At 36.7% G+C, this 23,047-nt stretch overlaps 1 protein-coding gene across 1 annotated transcript in view; it reads left to right on the forward strand.

The window, feature by feature from the left end:
* Nucleotides 1-23,047, forward strand: part of glis3.S (GLIS family zinc finger 3 S homeolog) — a 179,894-nt gene that overhangs the window by 37,372 nt on the left and 119,475 nt on the right. The window contains exon 3 of the mRNA XM_018241627.2: nucleotides 18,307-18,514. Coding sequence (XP_018097116.1) covers nucleotides 18,307-18,514 — 208 coding nt within the window. The remainder of the gene's footprint in view (nucleotides 1-18,306; nucleotides 18,515-23,047) is intronic.

The following is a 23,047-nucleotide window of genomic DNA, read 5'->3' on the forward strand; positions in this document are numbered from 1 at the left end:
GTAACACCAATTACTTATTTGTTATCTATGTAGAGTAATATTCAAATGTTATTTTAATAAGTAAGAATTTAAAAAAATTTTAAATGAGAAATCTGCTCACTAGGGAGCTGCATCCTCCCTTAATATAAGATTATTTTAAAAAGAAGTTAGGGGAAAATATAATTTGTAAAGTGTTGATACCCAGTTGAACATTAGCAGCAGTGGCAAAGTGGTTTAGCGCCTTTTTCCATGTTGTTCCAAGGCTTAAAAACTATAAATTCCCCCCAAATAAACTTACACACACAGCAAGTTAGAGTGAGATTGTATAGTGCTTGTGCTAGCATGTAAGTCCAAGATGTCCAGACAATTTCTGCATTCTGTCCACTGCAATAAAACAGTAAACATTACACATTAAAATAATACAAATTGCCCGGCATTTTTTTTTTTTGTTTCTTAAAATCTTATCAACACCACAAGATTGCAAATTGCTTATTTAACCCACACAAGAATTAAGGGGGAAAATACATTGATATACTACTAGCATTAGAATTATGCTTAGGTCAACTACCACAGCAACTTTATAATCTTGGTTGCAGTTTGCCTTGGTCATGGTACTGGAGTACATTCTACGTCAATCAAATGTTGAATTTTTGCATCTGGGTGATTTCTGAAAATAATGTCGGTTTTTGTAGCCTTTGAAGCGAGACTTTAATTTTAGCTATCACAGTGCCAGATGTTTCCACACTTTAGAAGTCGTTAGGTTGCTCCCAGGGAAAGGACTTCACATAGTTATTCACTCGTGGAACACTCACAATTTTAACAATTTTAAAATGATTCAAATGTAAACAGCTGCAAGTGCATTATTGGTGAGATATTAATGTGTCTAAAAGCATATAAACTGCTTAGCCTGATCAAAGCGGCCACGTGGGAGGTAAAGAGCCCAAAAGAAAAATGCATATCAAGCAGGATTTCATGCCTGAAGTTACCATTTCAAAGCATTCAAAACTAAGGAAAGTAATTCTAATGTTCAGTAAAGGATAGAGTTGTTTTAAAAAATCTAAAGGTTCTATATTTAAGGTATATGGAGCATTTTTGTTACATCTTAACACTGTTTATCAAATATTGTCACAACTATTTTTAGAACCACTTTGCTTTGCTTTTTTATTTTTGAGGGGAAGTGGTTTCTCTGATTTTCACTGTAACTGAACCTGTGAGTGTTGTGGGGTGGTAAATTGGGTTGCTTTAAATATTCACAATGTTCTGTTCACTGTTACACTTGAGAAAGGGCACCAGTTTGGGCCCGAATCATGTTGTCAGTCTAAAATAAATCATACTTTAGCAGTAATCTGCTTGTTTGAGTGCTCTCCTTTCTACTACAAGAGAATATATGGAAGGTGTGCGGTACACCTCCAAAAGGATAGAATCATTCTCCATAAAGCATAGGTAGCGCGCTGGAAACAATCCTTTCTACTTAGCCTAGATATTGGTTGATTGCAGTTACATTTCACACATGTATTAGAAAAGATGAGGCATTAATTTGGTCTTGTATGTTTGTACAGGTGTGGGATCCATTATCCAGAAACTCATCCAAAAAGCTCTGAATTATGGAAAGGCTGTCTTCCATAGACTCCATTATAATCAAATAATCCACATTTTTATTATAGACTTCCTTTTTCGCTGTAGTAATAAAACAGTACATTGTACTTGATCCAAAATAAGATATAATTAATCCTTATTGGAAGTAAAACCAGTCTATTGGGTTTAATTATTGTTTAAATAATTTTCTATTACCCTTATGGTATGAAGATCCAAATTATTGAAAGATCTGTTATCAAAGCCTATATTTTGCCTTCTGACGCTGTCTTTTTGTTAAAAAAGCCAGAACTACCTAGGTTTTGTTTTTAAATTATTTGCACATTTTTTAAAGGGGACCTGTCACCAAAAAAAATTATTCCAAATCCTATTTTATTACATTAGTCAAGCAAAATGAACTTTAATTACACTATATAAATTATATGAATCTTGTTTCCTTCGTTCTGGGAATTCATAATTATAGCAAGCAGGCAGGAGCCATTTTGTGGACATTGTTATTAAGGCAAGCGTTGCATCATCTCAGAATCTTGTTTGAGCACCAGAATGGGGGACCTGATGTCCATCCCCATGCACTGGCTTCACAATTAAATGGTGAAGAGAGTGAGGGAATGTTGGGGAGCGCAGTGACATCTAGGAAGTACTGAATGGAAAGGCATAGAGGAGGGGCAGACAATATTTGATTGACATCTGAGATTTTTAAATGAGTTTACAACAATTATTAATGCTTTAATAAAAAAAAGAATTTGAAATGGACTTTTATTATATAGCTTTTTATGTCTGGGTGACAGGTCCCCTTTGAATGTCGAATTTTTCTGGTCTGGCCTTTTGTCCCAAATAATCCAAAAAAATTCTGGGGAAAAAAACAACTTTTTGTAACAAAACGGAAACAAATCCATAGAACACTAGCTAAATGTCATGTAGAAATCAATGGCAGATGTCCATTTTACAACTGGAAGATGTTTCTTGCCATTCATGTTTTTCAAAGGTTTTCAGCATTTTGACGCTGGTTTTTCTGATGAGGAAGTCTCAAAACTTTTGGCCTCTTCTCACCTTACCACCTGTCCTCTTGATCCTATTCCTTTAAAACTTCTCCGCAATACCAATCCTTGTCTAATCAAAGCCTTAGCTCATCTATTTAATCTCTCGCTCTCAATTGGACTATTTCCTTCTCAACTAAAACATTCTCTTGTCACCCCCATTCTGAAATAAACCTCTCTTGATCCCTCCAATCTTGACAACCTCCGACCTATCTCTCTGCTACTTTTCATCTCTAAACTACTTGAGCGCCTAGTCTACAACTGACTAACCTCATTCCTCTCTGACAATAACCTGCTGGACCCCCTACAATTTGGTTTTAAACCACAACACTCCACTGAAACCGGCAAACTAATGACCATTTAACAGCCAACAACAATTTCTCACTACTAATACTGCTTGATCTCTTAGGTCCATTTGACACTGTAGATCACCCTCTCCTTCTCCAGTCCCTCCATTCCTTTGGCCTTCGTGACACAGCCCTGTCCTGGTTCTCTTCTTACCTCACCAATCGTTCCTTCAGTGTTTCCTACAATGGAGTAGCATTGTCTCCTCTACCTCTTTCTGTTGGGGTTCCTCAAGGCTCTGTCCTGGGACCCTTGTTATTCTCCCTCTATACTTCCTCTCTCAGCAAATTAATCAGCTTGTATGGTTTCCACTATCACCTCTATGCTGATCTCAACCCAAAACTCCTAACTCAGGTCTCCTCCTGCCTGTCCGCTATCTCTACTTGGATGTCGCAACTCTACCTTAAATTAAACCTCTTTAAAACAGAAATGGTTCTTTTTCCTCCAACTAACACCAGTAACATCCCGGAAGTATCCATCAGAGCTAACAATTCCACTATCACCCAATCTCCCCAGGCCCGGTGCCTTGGGGGTTATCCTATATTCTGCCCTGTCATTTACTCCTCATATCTAGTCACTTATTAAATCATGTCACTTCCGCCTAAGGAACATATCCAAAATGCAATCATTTATCAACCCGATGCTGCCAAAATTATTATTCACTCTCTTGTCATATCATGTCTAGACTACTTTAACCCTCTTTTAACTGGCCTATTTTTCTGATATATTTTTTATAAGAAGAAAACAGGTACCAATTTATTCCATTCGTTTTGGACTTCAACTTTTGTACCTAATTGCATGGTCAGTGGCATGCTTTCAGTGCAATTCTTTTACTTATTTTTATCTCATTTTCATTTGTTTGTTATTCAAAGGTGTAACAATTTGAATGTGAATGTTTTGAGCATAATGTGCTTTGTAAGTCTCTGTCCTGCTTTTTCATGGAAACTATCTGCTTCCGTTTAAGCTGCCCAATTAGATTCATAAGATTCAGTAAGCATTTATTACAATTGACTTCATTCCAGCATAAACTTTGAATTATCATAGACAACGTTGGGTAGTTTTTTTAATTCACAAGCATCTTGGTACACATTTTACTTTGATTTATTATTGTAGCCTTTCCCACAACAGTTTTGTTTTTAACAATCATAGCTTTCACATACAGATAGCTTTATTATGATTGAATGGCCTATCTTGTAGAATTTGTGATTTTTGTGTTGTAGAAAATGTTATGAAATTAATCAAATTATCCTATTGATTGATTAAATCAATAGTAAAATTAAATTCACTAGTTAAAGTTTTGATTCAACATTTTCCAAGCCCTCCTGGGAATCGATACCTCAGACCCCTCAAAAATTTCAACTGGTATTGTGATTGTTCATTAATATTGTGACAACTATTTAAGTAATGATCAATCAATATCCATGACAATTATAATTTATAACAAATTAATCCCATATTGATCAGTAGTAATTTGTCTCTATTTAAATAATTGGTTAAGACTATAGGGGTCATTTTTGACCCCAGGCACGAGTGCAAAAGCACTAAGGGGCACAAGAGTTCAACAGACTTTGTACACTGTGTGGGACATTGTAAATGAGGCCTGATATATCCTTTGATCTTATTTGTATCTGTACAGATTTTTTTTAACATTCAGAATTCCTGATATTTTCACATAAAAATATATGGTAGTGATTCCTAAGCAGAAGCTCGCGAGCAACATGTTGCACCACAACCCCTTGGATGTTGCTCCCAGGTGCTTATGTTTGAATTCCAGGCTTAAAGGCAAGCTGTGTTTGCATAATAACCAGGTGTACTGCCAAACATAGCCTCCTGTAGGCTGCCATTCTACGTAAGCATTACCAATCACAGCCCTTATTTGGCACCCCCAGGACTTTTTTCATGCTTGTGTTGCTCCTCAACTCCTTTTACACCTGAATGTTGCCCACAGGTAAAAAAAAAGTTGGAGATCTCTGATATATGGTATAAACAGAGCTGGGTTAACAATGCTATATGAAAAGTGATTTTAAAAAAAAATACAATTATTATAAATTGTTCCTGGTCGGGGCCCTTGTACTATTTCTACACATTGTGGACCATATCCAAAAGGAAGAAAAAGGATAGATAAATGTGTTATTAGTGTGGCAAGAGCTTCAAATGTGTTAATAAAAAGCAAGTGTAATGAAGAATATTTATTTACATTGTTAGTAGGCAACTACTCATTTTTGGTTTATTTTAAAATGTAAACATTTTACAAGGGCACATCTGGATACAATCATGCAAATTGTTAATGATAGAAAGGTATAGTAAAATAATGACATGTACAGTAGTAATGCTGTCATGCAACTAGTTCATAATTAGGGTCCCAAAACTATGAGAGACATAGCGGGGTAAATTTAAGCAGTAAAACCATATCCTATTCTAAACTGAGATTAGTAATATTTTCTCAACACTCAAAACTCAATCGCCAAACTGTGATGTGAGGGTTTCAATCGTTCTTTCAGTTGTTAATGAAGTACAATTGCCAGCAGTCAGAAAGTGGCAACTGATGAGGAAGTCTCAAAGCTTCTGGCCTCTTCTCACCTTACCACCTGCCCGCTTGATCCAATTCCCTCAAAACTTCTCCGCAATACCAATCCTTGTCTAATCAAAGCCTTAACTCACCTATTTAATCTTTCGCTCTCAACTGGACTGTTTCCTTCTACCCTAAAACATGCTCTTGTCACCCCCATTCTGAAAAAGCCCTCTCTTGATCCCTCCAATCTTGACAACCTCCGACCTATCTCTCTGCTACCTTTCATCTCTAAACTACTTGAGCGCCTAGTCTACAACCGACTTACCTCATTCCTCTCTGACAATAACCTGCTGGACCCCCTATAATCTGGTTTTAAGCCACAACACTCCACGGAAACTGCCCTGACTCGACTAACTAATGACCTTCTAACCGCTAAAGCCAACAATCATTTCTCACTACTAATACTGCTTGACCTCTCAGCCGCATTTGACACTGTAGATCACCCTCTCCTCCTCCAGTCCCTCCAGTCGCTTGGCCTTCGTGACACAGCCCTGTCCTGGTTCTCTTCTTACATCACCAATCGTTCCTTCAGTGTCTCCTACAATGGAGTATCATCTTCTCCCCTACCTCTTTCTGTTGGAGTTCCTCAAGGCTCTGTCCTGGGACCATTACTATTCTCCCTCTATACTTCCTCCCTTGGCAAATTAATAAATTCATATGGTTTCCACTACCACCTCTATGCTGACGATACTCAGATCTATCTCTCATCTCCTGATCTCAACCCAGAACTCCTAACTCGCGTCTCCTCCTGCCTGTCCGCTATCTCTACCTGGATGTCGCAACGCTACCTTAAATTAAACCTCTCTAAAACTGAAATGGTTCTCTTTCCTCCAATTAACACCAGTAGCATCCCCGAAGTATGCATCATAGTTAACAATTCCACTATCACCCCCTCTCCCCAGGCCCGGTGCCTTGGGGTTATCCTAGATTCTGCCCTGTCATTCACTCCTCATATCCAGTCACTTATTAAATCATGTCACTTCCACCTAAGGAACATATCCAAAATACGATCATTTATCACCCAAGACGCTGCCAAAATTCTTATTCACTCTCTCATCATATCGCGTCTAGACTACTGTAACTATCTTTTAATTGGCCTCCCCCTCCAGAGACTGTCACCTCTCCAGTCCATAATGAACACTGCTGCGAGGCTCATACACCTCAGCAACCGCTCCTCCTCTGCCTCGCCATTCTGTCAATCCCTGCACTGGCTTCCGTTACCTTTCAGAATCAAATTCAAATTAATGACACTGACTTTCAAAGCACCTCACAACTCTGCTCCACCCTACATCTCTGAACTCATCTCTATATACTCACCCACTCGCTTACTACGCTCCTCTACTGACCTGCTACTCAACTCTTCTCTCATTACCTCCTCACATGCTCGCATTCAAGACTTTGGAAGGGCTGCACCCCTCCTCTGGAATGCTCTCCCACGGTCTGTCCGACTTTCTCCCAACTTTTCTGCTTTCAAAAAATCTCTGAAAACGCACTTCTTTCGAGAAGCCTACCCTCACTCTGCTTAACTACCAAACGCAACACCACATTTCTCACCCACTTACTTCGATCTTGCCCACTCCCACACCTTGTGTATTACTCCCTTCCCTTTAGACTGTATGCCTATGCATAGGGCCTTCCTCACCTCTCTGTACCTGTATTGATTGTGATGTTTGTTACTCCATATATTCTATATATGTAATTCATGTGATGTAGTTGTATAATCACATTTACTTTACAGTGCTACGCAATATGTTGGCGCTATATAAATACATGTTAATAATAATAACTTGCATGCTGATGTCATGCTGATTATCTCTAGGTTCAAGATTGTCGGTTTTAAGTATTTTTCAGTTTTTGTTCTACTGTATAACTTACCTTGCAAAGACACCAGCCAGTATATAATTTGAAAAAGAAAAACATTTTTAGATTGATTCCCTTTGCTCCATCAGAGAGATGGCTTAAGCACAGCTTCCAATATAATCTGATATAATTTCCAAAAATTGTTATATCTTCAAATTTGGTAAATGTCAAGCAGAAGTTGGATATATTGGTAACGATTCATTGTATGACATGCTTTATGGCTTATTTTGTTATTGCTCCACACTCCACAAAAGACAGGCAGATAATTAGTTGACATAAAAACTAATTTTCCCATTATTATTGCACCAGCTAGTATTCCTCACACATGTTATATACAGTACATTCATTTTATATTGCCCTTTTCAAATATAAGCATGTCAGAAAAACGATAGACTTCACATTGGCCAACTTTTTTTGTCAAATAAATATTTAGGTGACTAGTCAGTTTATTGCCAACAACCACTGCATATACTTAGGTTATTTATTAAAACTAAAAAATTTTCTAGTTGAGTTTTATTTTTAGAGAGTTTTCTTTTTCCTCTATAAATTTAAATTTTTTCCCCTTTAAAACTCAACCAAGATAATTCAAGGATTCATAACTAGATTTCCCCAAATGTCCAGGGCAATAATAAATTAGCTATATTGTCTGCGTTATTGCCTGCACCCCCAGTGACTCTGGTTTTTCTTGTCCTTTAAACAACTAAATTTATATGCTAATATGAAAAAATATTTTTTTCAGTTTTAAGATAAATATCTGTGAACAACTTTAGCATACTGGATAATATTAAGATTTAAGCACTCTAGAGTTATTATAATTTAAAATATCGTGCATTAAAAGAAATTTGTAAAGGAACCTTACCCTGGTGGTCTAGTGGGCAGCATTGTCCACCGCCGCTGCTTCGGCGTGGACGCCCGCTGCGCTGCTCCTTTTCCTTGCTGTGCCGGTTCCTCTATGGCACGCGCCGGAGTGATGACGTCACGCGCAAGGGCGCGAAATTCAAACTGTATAAAAGGGAAATTCAGTGTTCTGCTTACTGCCCGTTGTTAGGTTCTATTTAGAAAGTTCCTGGGTGTTAATTCTTTGTGTATCCTATCTGATCTACTGTGTCCTGACCCTGCCTGTCTGTGACTACGCTGATCTCTCCAATCCTGATCCATTGCCTGTTCTCTGACTTTTCTACGTTCTCCAATCCGATTCCGGCCTGTCTGACGATTCTCTGCTTGTACTGGTGCAGCCTGCCTGTTCCTGGTGGTGTTCTTCCTTCTAGTATCCTGGTGAGACGATTGTGCTCCTTTGCTCATCCAGAACCGTTAAGCTTAGCTCCTCTCTCAATTAAGACCTGGCGGCATCTGATTAGCCGAGTGCTCCTCCCGAGGTGAAAGGTGGCGGTTAAAGGCAGAAGTGAGAGCCGAGACCAGGGAGCTTAGCTTGGGTTCTGTATATATGGTGCTGAACGTGACAAAATTATGCAAATGAAAGTTCAATTACATATTTAGCTATAAAAAGATATGTTGCTAGGGCTTACCGTTCCAAAATGATGGGAAACCATCAGGCTTCTTCAGAATATCATTTTTGTTGTTGTTGGGTCTGTATGGGCATTTCAAAAGTCACAACTGTTCCTCTATATCTAAAGCGAGACAAATAAGCGAGATAAATGACTTTGAAGCACTTATTGAACTGATTTCTACAAACGGCAAATGCTTGCATGAAACAACAATCTTACCTAAACATTTCCTCAACCTTCTCAATTCACCCCACAGATGTATGAAACTTATAACGATGAGTGTCAGGCTTTCATTCTGAATGTAAATATGTGGTGTAAGTCATGTAAAACAAGAAAGTTGTAGTGTGAATATAACTCGTTTTTCACATAAAGCAAAATGTTATTTGACCTTGTAACTGACAGAGAAAAACAAATTGAAAAAGTGAATGGAAGGGTGCAGAAAAGCATAAGCTCCAGAGAGTGCTGTGATATGGAAAAACACCATACTGATAAAAAGTTCCATCTCTAAGCACTGTAAGTGGGTTATTTAATAAAGCCTGATTTTTTTTCTGGTCGGACTTTTAAAGCGAAAAAACACAATCTTTCATAGAAATTTTTTTTACGATATTTATTAAACCCTGTTAAAAGTCAGAATAAAAAAAGTACTCCAACTCAGACTGCCTAGTTCATGTAGAAGTCAATGGAAGATGTCCCGTTGAAATTTTGAAAATATCTGTGCTGGGTTTCGTTCACTAATCTGAAGATTTAGTGAAATCCGAAAAAGTCGCATGTTTCAGGTGTGAAATCTGAAAAAAGTCACAGTTTTCGGTGACAAATACGGAAAAATTGCACGATTCGATTTTGTCACGATTTTATAGTGTCTTTTCCCGCACAATAAATCTTTGAGAAAATGTATTGATAATTGGGGGGGGGGGTCCATGCGGATTTGGTCAGAGTGGCTTTCAGAAAACAGTGAGAACATTTCAGATTTTGATAAATAACCTCCTAGATGTATTTTTAATGCAGTTTGTAAAAGAGGCGTGTCCAGACTTTTTTGTGAAAAACCCAACCTTTTTTAACTGTGAGCCACATATAAAAAGAGTTGGGGCACAACATAAGCATGAAAAAGTTCCTGGGGTGCCAAATACGTGCTGTGATTGGCTACTTGGTAGCCTCTATATGGACTGGCAGACTACAGGAGGCTCTGTTTGGCAGTACATCTGTATTTAGGCAACCAAAACTTGTCTCCAAGCCAGGAATTAAAAATAAGCACCTGCTTTGAGACCACTGAGAGCAACATCAAAGGGATTGGTGAGCAACATGTTGTTCACAAGACACTGGTTGGGAATCACTGACCTAAAGTGTCACACTGTCATTCAAAATATTACTTTATTGCATTATACAAGAAGAGAAAACAGATACATAATGCAGTATTTAAATTAATAATACAGAATTCTTAAGCCATTGTTTTACAGCTCAAAATAATAAGTAGAATCCAAAAAAGAAAGGGGATCTAATGATATTGTCTGTGTATATATTGCTGCTTTGTTCTTGTCAATGGTCCAAGATTTACTGGATGATCTCAATCAGCCTTTAAGGCACAGTAAATCTTTTTTTGTGTGTATCTGAATCCTTTTGGCACTGCATTGTACTTATTTTAAGATAGGGAGACACTTAGGGGCAGATTTATCAAGGGTCGAACTTAGAAGTGGAAAAAACTTCTAAATTCAACCATCGAATTGCATACTTCGATATTCGAAGTAGAATTCGAAGGATTTTTTACTCCGATTGGAGTACGATCATACGATTGTACTGCGATCGTACTTTGAATCGAACAATTTAATCATACAATCGTATGATTATACTTCGACTTCTAAAAACTTAACCAAATGTTGGCTATATGTTCTAGGAGGTCCCCATAGGCTAACATAGCAATTCGGCAGGTTTAAGGTGGCGAAGTGTCGAATTCGAAGTTTTTTAAAGAGACAGTACTTCAATCATCGAATGGTCGAATAGTCAGAGTATTTTCTCTTTGAATCAAAGTCGAATCTAGGCCTATTCGATGGTCGAAGTACCCAAAAAATAGTTTGAAATTCTAAGTTTTTAATTCATTTCGACCCTTAGTAAATCTGCCCCTTATTGTTGAAGAGCAAGGGGTAGCAGCTGGTGTGAAGGGGCTGTGCAGTGAGCAGGCCCTGATTTGTGGAAAGGCCACCTAGGCCCGGGCCTAGGGTGGCAGGATTTTAGGGGGGCGGCATGCTGCCCAACCACACCCACATTGGTTCAAAAACACAGGTGATGCACAGTAGATACAATCTCCATGAAAATTTGCACGAATAAAGGGGAGGGGACAGGGGCGACGAACGGCAGTGGGCCTAGGGGCGCCTGCAATGTAAATCCGGCCCTGGCAGTGAGGTAACTTGATCAATGTTGTGAAATGAAAACTCATAGCCTTTAACAAAAGAGGTGCAGTTGTATTTGGATATGAATTTAGCAGATGAAATCTGATAGATAGAAATCTGCACAACATGTGAAATCCTGCAGTCTTGCCCAGGACACATATACTCTTATAATTTAAATACTAGCAGAGTTTAAGCAAAAACGTTTAGAGTAAAAAAAACTATACCTAGATTACTAAACACAATTTCTAATTTACAAGTTAACTTTTTAAAACCAAAAACATAATTGTTAAAGCATAGCTTTAATGACTGTAATGGAAATTAAACCCTGTTTGTACTAGTGCTGAATTCAGACATAAAAGAAAGAATATTCTTGATTTGTTTAGATCAGATTTTTGGCCAGGATTAGGGCAAAGGTTAGGAGTTGGAAAAAAAACATTTTCTGGTTTGAATCATATATATTAGTTTTAATCCTGGTTCTTATTCTGCGTTATGCTTTGTACTGAACACTGCACTATGCATACTGTTTTTTTTTTCTTTTTCTTGGAAACGAAAAAGCACTAGAGAATTCCAGTTAATTAGCATGCCTTGAACCAATGAAAGGATACAATTGAAGGAAGGAATGCCTTACTCTTTGTGATAAATGTAAAACTCCATGAACAATGCAGTTTTCAAATATTTTGTGGCATTTGTATAGTTTTCCCATGACTAGTTTCTCTGTGACTTGATAAGATGAGAGTAAAACAAGCACATGGCTCTATGTTTGTCATAATGTAAATTATTTGACTGCTTGTCATGATGTAAATTATTTGACTTCCTATAGTAAGATTCTTCACTGGCCCAAAATTGTACATACAGATGTATGTGATCTACTTTATTATGCCTCTCCATGTGGCATGCAGCCTCCTTTATGAAATATGGGGAAAGGTGGAAAGCAAATATTTTTAGTACTGACATTATAATGCTTTTTGCACCCTAAGACACAGCCTTTTTTACTGCTAGAAACAGATATAGTGATACGCAAATATGACTGATACACTTAAAAGATAACGTTCCACATGGTACTTCCCTGAGATATTCAAAGAAACAAAGTTCATCAGACTAAAGGGGAAGTAAAGTTTAAAATAGCATATGCATAAGGCTAGAATTTTTTATTTGATGTCATGAGCAAGAGCAAGAATATCCAGGAAATAAATCTTAAATGATTTTCAATTGCTTTTCAATTTAAATGTGTATTGAATACATGTATGATAATTTTCTATAATGTTGAGTGTAATATAATTTCTTATATGACCTGAATAATTTGCATAATTTACCAGTGGAAAATAATGGTAATGGCCATTGTTTATCCAAGTCTGAATTTCAGTTCCAGACCCATGCAGGGTGAGTGTAATAATTCCGTGACCGTATTCTTTGTCTGCACGCATTGCACTTACAGTATAACGTGTCTGTGGAAGTATAGATTTTCACTTTTGTCCGTGTTACACTTTAATTACTTGCAGGGTATTGTTAGTCCCAGTGTATTCTGGTGTGCAGCCACAGTTTATAACAAAACTAGGAAATGAAAATGAAATATAGCAAGGTCGTATAAGCTTGTATGAAACAAGAGTATTGCTTAGTAAAGACTATTGTATTTCTTCTGCCAGTCCATAACTCAGCATGTCGAAACTTCCTCTTACCAGTATGGCTTTGAATATGTTGCCATTTGTGGCTCAGATCGAAAAGCAATTGATATACAGAAGGACTTCTTGCTTACTGCAGTTTTTGTGACACAGACCATGTACTTAACCTACACATCAAGCACTGTGATGGCCCTGGGCTGATGAGGGTGTCCCTAATTGTTGACTAAGAAAGTTTAGTATGTGGAGGTTCACTGTAGTCGAGGTGTGATAAATCACACATTCAAATTTACATTCGAATTGGGGGATTAAAATTTAAATGTGAGAATTTTGACGCCAAAAAAAAAAAAATCAAAAATTCAAATTTACTATTCGACCCTTAATAAATCTACCCTATAGTGTTTGCCACCTAAAGCTTTGGCATAACTTTGACTCAAGCAATAGGACTCCATCTGTATGTAACCATCGCTCCTCTTATATAAATAAGCTCAATGACCTTCTATAACCTCATACATTAGTTTATACATTGGTCAACGGCACCAGAAAACTGGTTGTAACTAATATATCTGTGGTAATAGCTGCTCTGTTACAAATTTTTGTCAAACTCAGTGAACACGCTTAGTAGGAGCTGAAGTTTCTTGTATCAATAGTGACAGGATATAAAGTTAGCAATTTGGCCTACTGATATTGTTAGGGTGCCCAGGTGCCCTCATTTTGTGAATATAATCGAATGACACAGGCACCAACCTTTCCAATTGCAAAACTTCACAACATTTAGAGTGTAGCTTATTGTATCACAAATACACAAATATCACAACGTAATCTCTGTAAAAGATAGTAGTTGTGTACTGTTGCATGTCAAAGAAGATGGGGTTTAGCTATTAACCGAAACAATTAAAGGGTTGAGCAAAGAAAAGAAATCGACTGTGGAATGAGGAAATGGATAACATAAAACAGGGATTATTTTTTTCAGTTGCAACTGTTAATTATTAATTGAGACAAACGATTTCATTTTTCTACATGTGTTTTTGAACCTATGCCCTAGATACTGAGCCATCTAATGTATTGTAGGGTCTCCTAATATCTCCATAGTTATATCCCAGAGAAACATGGCAAGTAGGTTCACAGCTAGTTATTAGTTATTAGCATTAGGGATGTTAGTTATTAGTGTTATACAGTTGCTTCAATGTACCACCATTTATTTCTAATAAATTATCATTTTTGCAACAGTTCCCAACTGAGAGTGGTACCTAGGTTTATTATATATAATATTATATATACAGTTATGATGTCACCATCTTATCCATACTAATATGTGTAAAGTTGCAGGTGCTTCAGCAACTGAAATCTTTTTTTTTGCTCCCTAAAGTTTTGGGCTACAATGTAACTGTATTGCCGACACTGCGGGCAGTTCCTTCCCTCACTCGTATGTCACCAAAGGTAATAATTTAGGGGGTAGATTTTATTCGAATTTAAAAATTTGAATTTTCAAGTTTTTAGTGTAGTTCGACTACGGAATAGTTAAAATTTGATTCGAGTTTTTTAAAAAAATTAGAATTTGAATTGCGAAATTTATCATGTACTGGCCCTTTAAGACTTCAAATTCGGCTATTCGCCACTTTAAACCTGCCGAATTGCTGTTTTAGCTTATGGGAGATTTCCTGGAATCAATTTTAAATTGTTTGGTGGCATCCTAAAAATCAAAATGGAATTTGATTTGAGTTTGCGGGTCGATCCCATTCACCCAAATTGAAAAAATTTGATTTTTTAAAATAAATTTTGATTGGTCGTTTTTAACTCAAAAATCGAGTTTGTGGGAGTTTTTATAAACTCCCATAAACTCTAAATTCACCCCTTGTTAAATCTGCCCCTAAATATGGATTATCTGTAAATCCTTTATCGGCTTCTAGTCCAAACTAATTTTATTATAGTTGCTATAAGCAACAATTTAATTTGATCCAGATTTAGCGCCATATCGAAAATGCACTGATATTTGTAATATAACATAACAATACATACAGTATAATGTTCATTTGTGTTATGCCAGTAAATAGGGCATTGCTTCATTCTCCAAGCCTCACCCATCCCCAGTGGTAGTTCCACAGATCACACATAATACACATTGGCCATTTTAGATGTCAATAAAAACTCACTTGCAATATATAAAGTTTAACAGTTGTGGTTAGCTTAAAATAAACAATAGTGTTTCTGTCTACTTGATTTTAGTATTTTCCCCATGAGATTTGTATGCTAGTTTGAGTAGCCAGGAATAATATTAAAAAAAGATATAGATACATATTTCACTGTACTGTGAATGGAGAAAAAGCTTTGGAAGATTTTGTCCTTTTTCTCTTTGCTAGCCTGCATTTGTACAGTACCCATTAGCATGGGGTTGCTTGATTTTGAGTAATATATAGCTGTGTCCAACTGAATGGGTGTAGAGTTGCTAAACACTGTAGCTACCAGATGATGTAGTAAGATGTGGTATACTTTTAAGGTGTAAAATTGTCCACGTACCTTTATAATTATGTGATGATTATTATTATTATTATTATGTGATGGGCATGCATATTGCACTATAGACTGTAATGGGGATGGAATGATGCTGTGGCTTTTTGGAATTCTGTCTAGGTATGTACTCTTCCATGGGGTAGGTCAGCTTGGAGCAGCTTGGGCAACAGAGTGTGGGTATAGCCCTATCACTGATGTAAAAAGGGACCAGACACATACGCCCTAACTTTCTGTCTGGAGGAAATTAAAACACCTAGAGCATTGGTTTTAGTCATGATGACATGATTCCAATATTTGATAAGAACATGCCACTATTCCATATCTGCAAAAATACAGACTGTAAAGTTCAGAAGAAGGTGGGTTAAGGTTGCAACCTGTTCAGTTTTGACCCAAACAGTTTTTCTAAGGCTCTTAACTTTCTGTTTGGTTTTCGGTCATGTGAAACCTGAACAATAATCTCATAATATATCAGCCTCGGTCCCTTTGTTTGGGCAAAGGTGGCAACCCTAAGGTGGGTTGATTTTTCTGTTGTAATAGTTGCAGCTGTAACTGTGCTAAACTAAAAAGCACAACATTTCAGGTTTTAGAAGTAAAATGAAAGTGAAGAAGAAATAACTTTTATCTTCTGCATTCAACTGTTGTACCTCTGGTGTGCAAAAAATGAACAGAAGTGTAACGAGCCTTAGAAGATTATTATGCTTTACAAAGATCTGTTGTGTTTTGGAAATAGTGTTTGTTTGTGAAAGCATGGTTACCATAGGAAGAGAAAAGCGGCCAAGTTCTATAAAATAGGAGAATAAATTCCACTGAAGCATTTTCTGTGTAATAGGGCAGATAATATTTCCACTGAACTCTTTTCAGAATTTAAATTGCATGTGGAGCACTTTGTGTCTCTGTACTTGTAGTTACAACACAGATATGAGTTGTGCCTATAGTTGCCACCTTTTCTGGAAAAAAATACCGGCCTTCCTACATATTTATCTTTTTCCCCTATTAATAACATTGGGATCGACTATCATTTTTACCCGCCAGTCCGGTAAAATACCGGCCAGGTGGCAACCCTAGTTGTGCCCCACTACCCAATACAGAATGAAACTTGAGTGCTGCACTCATAAATGTTAGCAGAGAGCTGATCTGAACTGCATGTGCAGCTTCTCTGTAAGTGAGGACAGACACACCAACTTCTGTGTGAACAGTAACTTGGTTGCTTTATAGAACTCAGCATAAACACTTCAACAGAACATGTCTACAACAGGAACTTATACTCTCCTAGAGAGTATACCCAGGAAGAGGAAGAAGAAAATCATACAGGGCTACAGTTCAAACATGACATCACATTGCTAAGCAACAATAGACCCTCCCTGCGTTAATTACATGCACTGGAACAATCTCTGCCTGTTGTTTTCCAACAATAAACAATAAATAAAAAAAGTATTAGGGATATAATGCTATATTACACTGCAGAGCTTTGACCAAATTAGCTCTGGCTCAAGTCATGGATTGTGTTAAAGGTAAAAGGTTTTTTTGAAAATACATTCGGCCTATTGTTTCATTTGAAAAAAAAATTTCATTTGTTACGGTAAACAAAACAGATAAGTAAACTGAATGCATTTTTCGTTTACGTTAGAGGGAGTAGGGGTAGGTCGTCAATAGATCAGTGGATTGCACTTCTACCTTGGGTTATTGAGTTCCATTCCGGCTCAGCTCAGTGGATTGCTCTTCTATCTTGGGTTATTGAGTTACATTCCAGCTTTCGCATTTGCAAAACGTCTGTCTGTTCTCTCCTTGTTTGTGTGGGGTTCCCCTGGCACTCCACAAAAGACACTGAAAGGCTAATCCTGATAGTGTCCTAAAGCTCTGCATACATGTATTGGCACTATATAAATGTCACATAATAATCATTCAGATTACCATTTGCAGTTAAACTTCTCTATATGATGATTGCCCCTTTAATCGGAAATGAGTGGAAGTGTCCATATCAAGTCCATATCATATCCATGTCCATATCATATCCATATCATGTCATTGTGTCCATATCAAGATAACATTAAAGATCAGCGCCACATGCTATGGAAAAGACAAAAAAACAGAACCTAGTGCAATATTTATAACATTCATTCAGTGCAGTCATCAGTGTGTTACAACACAAATCTGTTTTTGTATATGCACAGATTTTTCTTGTGTGTTCTAAAGTGCTATAGGGATTTTTACAAAGTGCTATCTCCAGAATAAAATTAAAATCAAATAAAACAAAGTGCTTGTAGTGCTTTTTGCAAAAGGTAGAATGAATTAAAGCAAGATGGTGTTTTCATCAAACAATTAAACTTCCCTACTCTCTGGTGGGATTAGCAATTTACACAATTATTGATTTCAAAACAGCATATCACTTTCAATTCCAGGGTATTTCTTTTTCTGTAAAGACATTAAATAAATCAGGGATAGCGCAAAATTGTTTAATTTGCCTTTATTTTTAAAACATTTTAAAACTTACTGCACTTACATAAGTCACACATCTAAGCGCATATTAAACAATCACTTTCTCCAGTGTCATTGTGCTGATCATGGAGGTGAACATTTGCAATACAAAGAGATGGATTCTCCATCTCCCGTGTGTTCAACCTGTGCATCCACTCACTGCTGCAACCGGAAGTGATGTCACAGGATGTGGCATTTTCCTTTATTCTATACTGTCTTTTTTCACTTTTATATGTTTTAAAGATTAACCCAACTCAAATTTGCCTGCCATAATAATGCATACAAAATTTGCAGTTAAAATTTATAATAAACTGATTCTTAGGCATTTGTATGACTGCTACTCACACTGATGATAAAAGCAACCTTAGTGTAATAACCATCATTAATTTATCTATATCTCCCCTGTCTAACATCACTTATTTGTGTTTTCAGGAAGCCTTGGCTTTGGGCCACAGAGCAAGACTTCAGGGAAAGACAATTGCAACAATCTCATGGTCACCAGCAGCCCCATGATGGTTCAACGATTGGGTCCTATTTCACCTCCTGCCAACCGGGCTGCAACAGCATGCAACCAGATTGGTCCCAGCCTACAGAGGACATTAAATCTACAGCACTTAGCCATACCTCCATCTGATACAAGGTCTTTCTTCCATTTTTTTCTTTTTTTCGATAATTAAAATATAACAAAATCTTAAGGTGCTACTTATTGCCCTACACTTTTTTCTACTCTTCTCTACTTTTTACAGGTATGGCAGTCTATTTTTTGGATCTGGTAGAGCATCCTATGCCTATATCCTCTATCAAATTTTTTTCATTAGGCATTAATTATACTAATAAATTAAAGTAAACCATATAACTCCAAAATTAAAAATTAAGCAACAGACGGTTGCTGTGTTTTTTCCCCTTTTTTTGCCAAGATCCACTGATATGGACTGATTAATCAAAAATGATTCAACTCTTTTACTTTTTCATGCAAGGGAGTTTTCTTTCACAATTAATTCACATATTTTTTCTGTACATTTTCTGTCCATCTACTGTTATTGTTAGTGTTGGCGACATGTTGATTTGAATCAACTCATCTTTTCATAAATCTGCCCTATCCTTTGACTTCTTGTTTAGTACATTCAGAAAATGTACATGTTAGAAATCAAGCAGGTAAAATATTTCATATTTAATACTTTTGTTACTAGGTTTACTAGGTAATACAGTGGCAGAATATTTAGCTTTAGAGGTTGCATTTCTTGGCTTCTTTCTATATTGGAAACATTGTGGTCTTTTATTAGCTTTGTAAAATACTAAATCATACATATCAGAATAGGAGAACCTATTTTCATATAAAATTCTACTTTTAATTCTGTGCACCCCTTTCAACCAAACTAATTAAAAATAAGTAAGTCCAGGTGCAAATTTACTGAAACTCACAATCTCTGTTTTTCTATCTAGCTCACCCTATTCATAACTGTAAAACACATACAGAATGCTGCTTTCTGCTACTGCTTTATAACTCACACATTTGTCATTTGTCTTCTGCTTGTAGAAATATGAACATTGTGCAAACTTTCTCAGTGTTAATAAACATGGGCATTTGAGACTGCATGGTTGGTTGTGTGCGTTGAAAGCAAATATATCTGCTTTCAGAGTAAACAGATAAACAAGCAGTGGAAAAATTAATGACAGAAAAGAAAACATTTTGTGTGTATTGGATAGCTATGGATAGTTTACAGTTCAATAAATATATTTCATATTGTGATGTTAATGGTTCATTAAACTGCACGCATCTCTGCAGTGGTGTAACGAAAAGTTACGGGCCCCACGGCAACATTTTTGAATGCATCTGCCATCCCTTAAACCTTAAGGAAGATGATTAGCTTCACATATAGTCATATATACATAGTCCGGATCCCCACCAGGCCTTCTGTCCACAGGCCCCTATTGTTTTGCCACAACTCCATCCCAGGTGAGTAATGAATTGCAACAAGAACAGGAATAAAATATTTAACCATTAGGTAGCATAAAAGTCAGTATTACACATTAAATTAACATGTAAGTTTAATACGTGTAGTCGTAGAAAAGTAGAGGCAAGAGAGGTGGTATTTACAGAGCTGTATTAATGGTATATAAATTGGCCACATATGCACAGATCTGTTTGGGCAGTTTAGCCAGAGTCATGCCTTCTAGCCATTTAGGTCAGCTCAGTTTTTAAAAGAGCATTCTTTGATCCTATCGGATTGCAGCCGGTCTAACCAGACAAAAAATCTGCAGTTGCACCTTATCAGAGGGATATGTGGTGCATTGTCAGATGAGGAAACTGCAAGTCCTCTTTACTTCCTGTCAGTTCATATTGCTCAGGCTTTTTGTCACAAAATAACAGAGCAATTGCATTTGACCATGTCTGTATGTGATTACCTTACAGTATTGATCTGTTTGCTTGGATATCTTGAAGGGTTAACCAATATGTGGCCACTTTAAAGGTATTCTGTCATGATTTTTAGGGTGTGATTTTAATACACTGTTTACATAACAAATAATTCACACTACAATATATAGTGAATAAAGTACCCCCTCTTGTAAAATATAAGGATATTATAAGTTACCGAGGAGTTTCATGACCATATAAAAACACGAGGCCGAAAGCCATGGAACTCTGAGGTAACTTCTAATATCCTCATTTTTTTTACAACTGGGGGTACTTTATTAATTATAATACACAAATTTTAATGAGTCATGTGACAGAAATTACATCACTACTCACCGTTTATAACTGATGACATCACTACTCACCGTTTATAAGGATATCATTTACAAGATATTCATGGCTTTTGTGTATTATAAATTGTTATTCCAGAACCAACAGCTTTTTCTTTTGAAAAATGGATTTCAGTGCAGAATTGTGCTGGAGCAGCACTATTAACTGATGTGTTTTGGAAAAAAAAACCTATTTCCCCATTACAGAATCCTTTAAATATACCCCTTAATGGATAAAAAAAAATTTATATTTAATTTTGAAGTGTTGATTTGCAAGACATAATATGATGAGTGTCTGCTTGTGATACTTATACTAAAGGCACAATGTTCTTTATGGTAATTTGCAGTAGGTCTCTGTGTAACATGAAGGTATTAATTAATATGGTATGGGATCCATCTGCATTACAGAAAGGCTGTCTCCCATAAACTCCATTATAATCAAATAATCCAAAATTCTAAAAATTATTTCCTTTTTCTCTGTTGTAATAAAACAGTACCTTGTACTTGATCACAACTAAGATATAATTAATCCTTATTGGAAGCAAAAAACAGTTTATTAGTTTCATGTACATGACTTTCTAGTAGACTTAAGGTATGAAGATCCAAACTACAGAAAGATCTGTTATCTGAAAACCCCCAGGTCCCAAGCATTCTGGATAAAAGGTCCCAAACCTGTACAAAAACTGTGCCGTAATCAAAGGTAACTAGTACATATTTTGTACAGTATTTTGTTTGTGATGTGGGGCTTATTTAACACTGGCTTAATTTGCCTCAATGCAGTAACCCACAGCAAATTGATCAATCCACTGCAAGTCGAATTATGAACATAAATATCTGCACACATCTATTAATTTCTGCACACAATAAAGTTGCCTTATATTGGTTAATTGGCCCTAGTATGCTGGTATGAGTTTGTGGATATGGCATTGGTTTTTTTAGTGTTGCTTTTGTTCAGTGGGTAAGTGTATATATATTGACAGAATGCTAATGATTATACAACATTTATTATTGTATGCTAGTACAGTTAATATTATAGCTTTATATCTGTTTGTTGTTTACAAAATAGTAAAATCATGATTTTCCCCTTTACTATTCAGATTTGTTAATTAATTAGTAAGTGAAATAAACAATACAGTACATCACTCAGATTGGACCCTGGTTTTGAGCTCAATCTCAAGACATTGTAGAAGGAATAAATGAATCCTTTGCTGTTGCATGTGTTTATTATTTTGATTTTTCTCGGTTAGTTCTAAGCATGTTACTGGGATACTGTTGTAACAATGTTTAAGCAACTATCAGTTAATAATTTCCCTGCCCTGCTTGGAAGTGACGATCAGTGTCTCCATTGGTTAACAAACTATCAAACATGATACTTGATAAGGTAATGTTTTTTAAGAAAATTGGAAGATCATGTATTATAAGGAGGACATAACATGTCACATTGCCCCTGGTCTGCATGAAATTAAAAAGCTTCCAGACATAAGTCAGTGGAAGCAATTCTGTTCCCCCACATGTTCTGAGCCCTTATACTGTCATTATATATTATTGTTGCATTTCAAAATTATATTCTGGTTTCCTTACTCTAGGTGCTCTTCACAGTGCAGTAATGGACTTTTAATAAAGGTACAGAGAAATAGAATGTCTTAGCATGTGATTAATATAATCACCAGGCTCACAGTTGCATTAACTAGCAGCATGAGCTTGGCTATACTGAGTAGGTGAATACATGGTAGAGTTTGAAATTCTTTTGCATGTCTGTCAGCATGTTGTAGCACCTTGACTGTGAAAACCAAGCACATGGAATTGTCTTAATCAACAATTGGAATTGCTGCAATTACACTGCATATACCTGACTGCTGTGTGAAAAAAATCTCTTTTTGTCTTATCCCTTTTGTTTTGTGAATCGTTATGGACACAGTGGAGCTTATTTGGTAAAACTAACAATTTTGCAACCATAGGTGTGTGACTGGCAGGTAGGTAGGTAGGTAGGTATGCAGGCAGTTGTGCTTCGTAAATCATCGTACACATGTTAGGGGATTTGACTAATCAATAATTTTGTTCCATAAATGATTTAATGAGAAAATAATGATAAAAGATGGGTAAACTGTAAACTGAAGGGCAAGTCCATATAACAGATCAGATGTCAGGGCAGGCAGCAAGCTTAGACACAGATCTATAAATTGGCTGAAGGTCAGGGCAGGCAGTAAGCAAGCAGGTAAATCAATCCAGTGGTCAAACCAGGAGAGCACAGATGAGGCTAAGACAGGGAACACACTCAGGAACTCAGGACAACAAGGGCAAGATGAATATAAAAGCACACTCCATCCTACCATAGCAAACTATGCTCTTCGCAGACAGCATACAGTACTAATCTTGGAGAGACTGTTCTATCTATATTATGCTTAGTGCTTAGGCTCATTGGTAAAAA

Source organism: Xenopus laevis, chromosome 1S (genome assembly GCF_017654675.1).
Source record: "Xenopus laevis strain J_2021 chromosome 1S, Xenopus_laevis_v10.1, whole genome shotgun sequence".
Lineage (NCBI taxonomy): Eukaryota > Metazoa > Chordata > Amphibia > Anura > Pipidae > Xenopus > Xenopus laevis.